At 44.4% G+C, this 1,350-nt stretch overlaps 1 protein-coding gene across 1 annotated transcript in view; it reads right to left on the reverse strand.

Moving 5' to 3' along the window:
- The window catches only part of Tmem67 (transmembrane protein 67), a 34,737-nt gene that overhangs the window by 25,124 nt on the left and 8,263 nt on the right, over positions 1-1,350 (reverse strand). Inside the window, exon 7 of the mRNA XM_005362318.3 lies at positions 834-896. Within this exon, the coding sequence (XP_005362375.1) occupies positions 834-896 (63 nt within the window). The remainder of the gene's footprint in view (positions 1-833; positions 897-1,350) is intronic.

Genomic DNA, 1,350 nt, shown 5'->3' on the forward strand with positions numbered 1-1,350 from the left:
CGAGCACAGACACACACACACAGTTACTAAAATCCCGAGCACGCACACACACGCGCGCGCACACACACACACACACAGTTACTAAAATCCCAAGCACACACACACACACACAGTTACTTTCTCTGTTCTCTATTCTGACTTATTGCCTTCATACACTATTAACAAACTGGAATTATTTAGACCAAGTGTAAGGAGGGATGATAAGTACATTCTGATTACTTACACAAGGGAGGTTTTTCCCGTCTTCTGAATATGGAAGCTGAGAACAGGCCTAGCCATACCGTATCACCGTGAGCCTCTGCCTAAGTGACATTCAGTTTCTCTAGACAGCAAACCACAACTGTGTTGGTCTGAATAAGAATCACCCCCACAGAGTCATATGTTTGACCACTTGGGCCCAGTGGGTAGAACTGCTTGGGCAGGGTTAGGAGGAGGTGTGGGTGCCTTGAGGTTTCAAAATACTCCTTGATATTCCCAGTGTTCCCTCTCCTTCTCCTGCTTGCAGATTAAGATGTGAGTTCTCTGTTGTCCCTGCCACCACAGCTGTTCTGCAGACAGGGACACTGACCTTCTAAACTGTGAGCCCCGCAATCGGGGACTCTCACCCTCTGAACTGTGAGCTCACTCAAAAGCTCTCTTCTATAGGCTGCCTTGTCCTGGTGGTTGTCACAGCAACTGAACAGTGACTAAGAAACCACCAAATAACCCTGGGGACACCGTATGTGTGAACTGCACAATAGTCTACAGACTCTACTTCAACCCAACAGAAAGACTTCGTTCTTTTCAGAGCATATGACTAATGAGATGATCCACCCAGAGAACTTTAAACTCACCCAGCATGCAGTTGCCGCCGCGTGCAAGTGTCTGGCAAACCATTCTGAGTTTAATGACATACCCTATAAACAGAAAGATGAAGACAGGCTTAAATTCAAAGGAAGATTCCTTAATCCTATGTCTTAGGAAGACATTAATACATATATTAACTGAGAAATGAACAACGCTATTTTCTTACTGTTATTATAAAAATAGAGTCTACTGGAATTTTTAGAAAAGCGGATGAGTGCCTTCTTTTTTTTTTTTTTTCCTTGGTTTTTCGAGACAGGGTTTCTCTGTGGTTTTGGAGCCTGTCCTGGAACTAGCTCTTGTAGACCAGGCTGCTCTCGAACTCATAAAGATTGATGAGTGCCTTCTACAACTGAAGCTGTGTGACCAAACAATGACACCGAGACAAAGCATGACAGAACGTGTACACACTCCTGAAACACTGAGACAAAGCATGACAGAATGTGTACACACTCCTGAAACACCGAGACAAAGCATGACAGAATGTGTACACACTCCTGAAACACC

This window comes from Microtus ochrogaster, linkage group LG5 (assembly GCF_000317375.1).
Source record: "Microtus ochrogaster isolate Prairie Vole_2 linkage group LG5, MicOch1.0, whole genome shotgun sequence".
NCBI lineage: Eukaryota > Metazoa > Chordata > Mammalia > Rodentia > Cricetidae > Microtus > Microtus ochrogaster.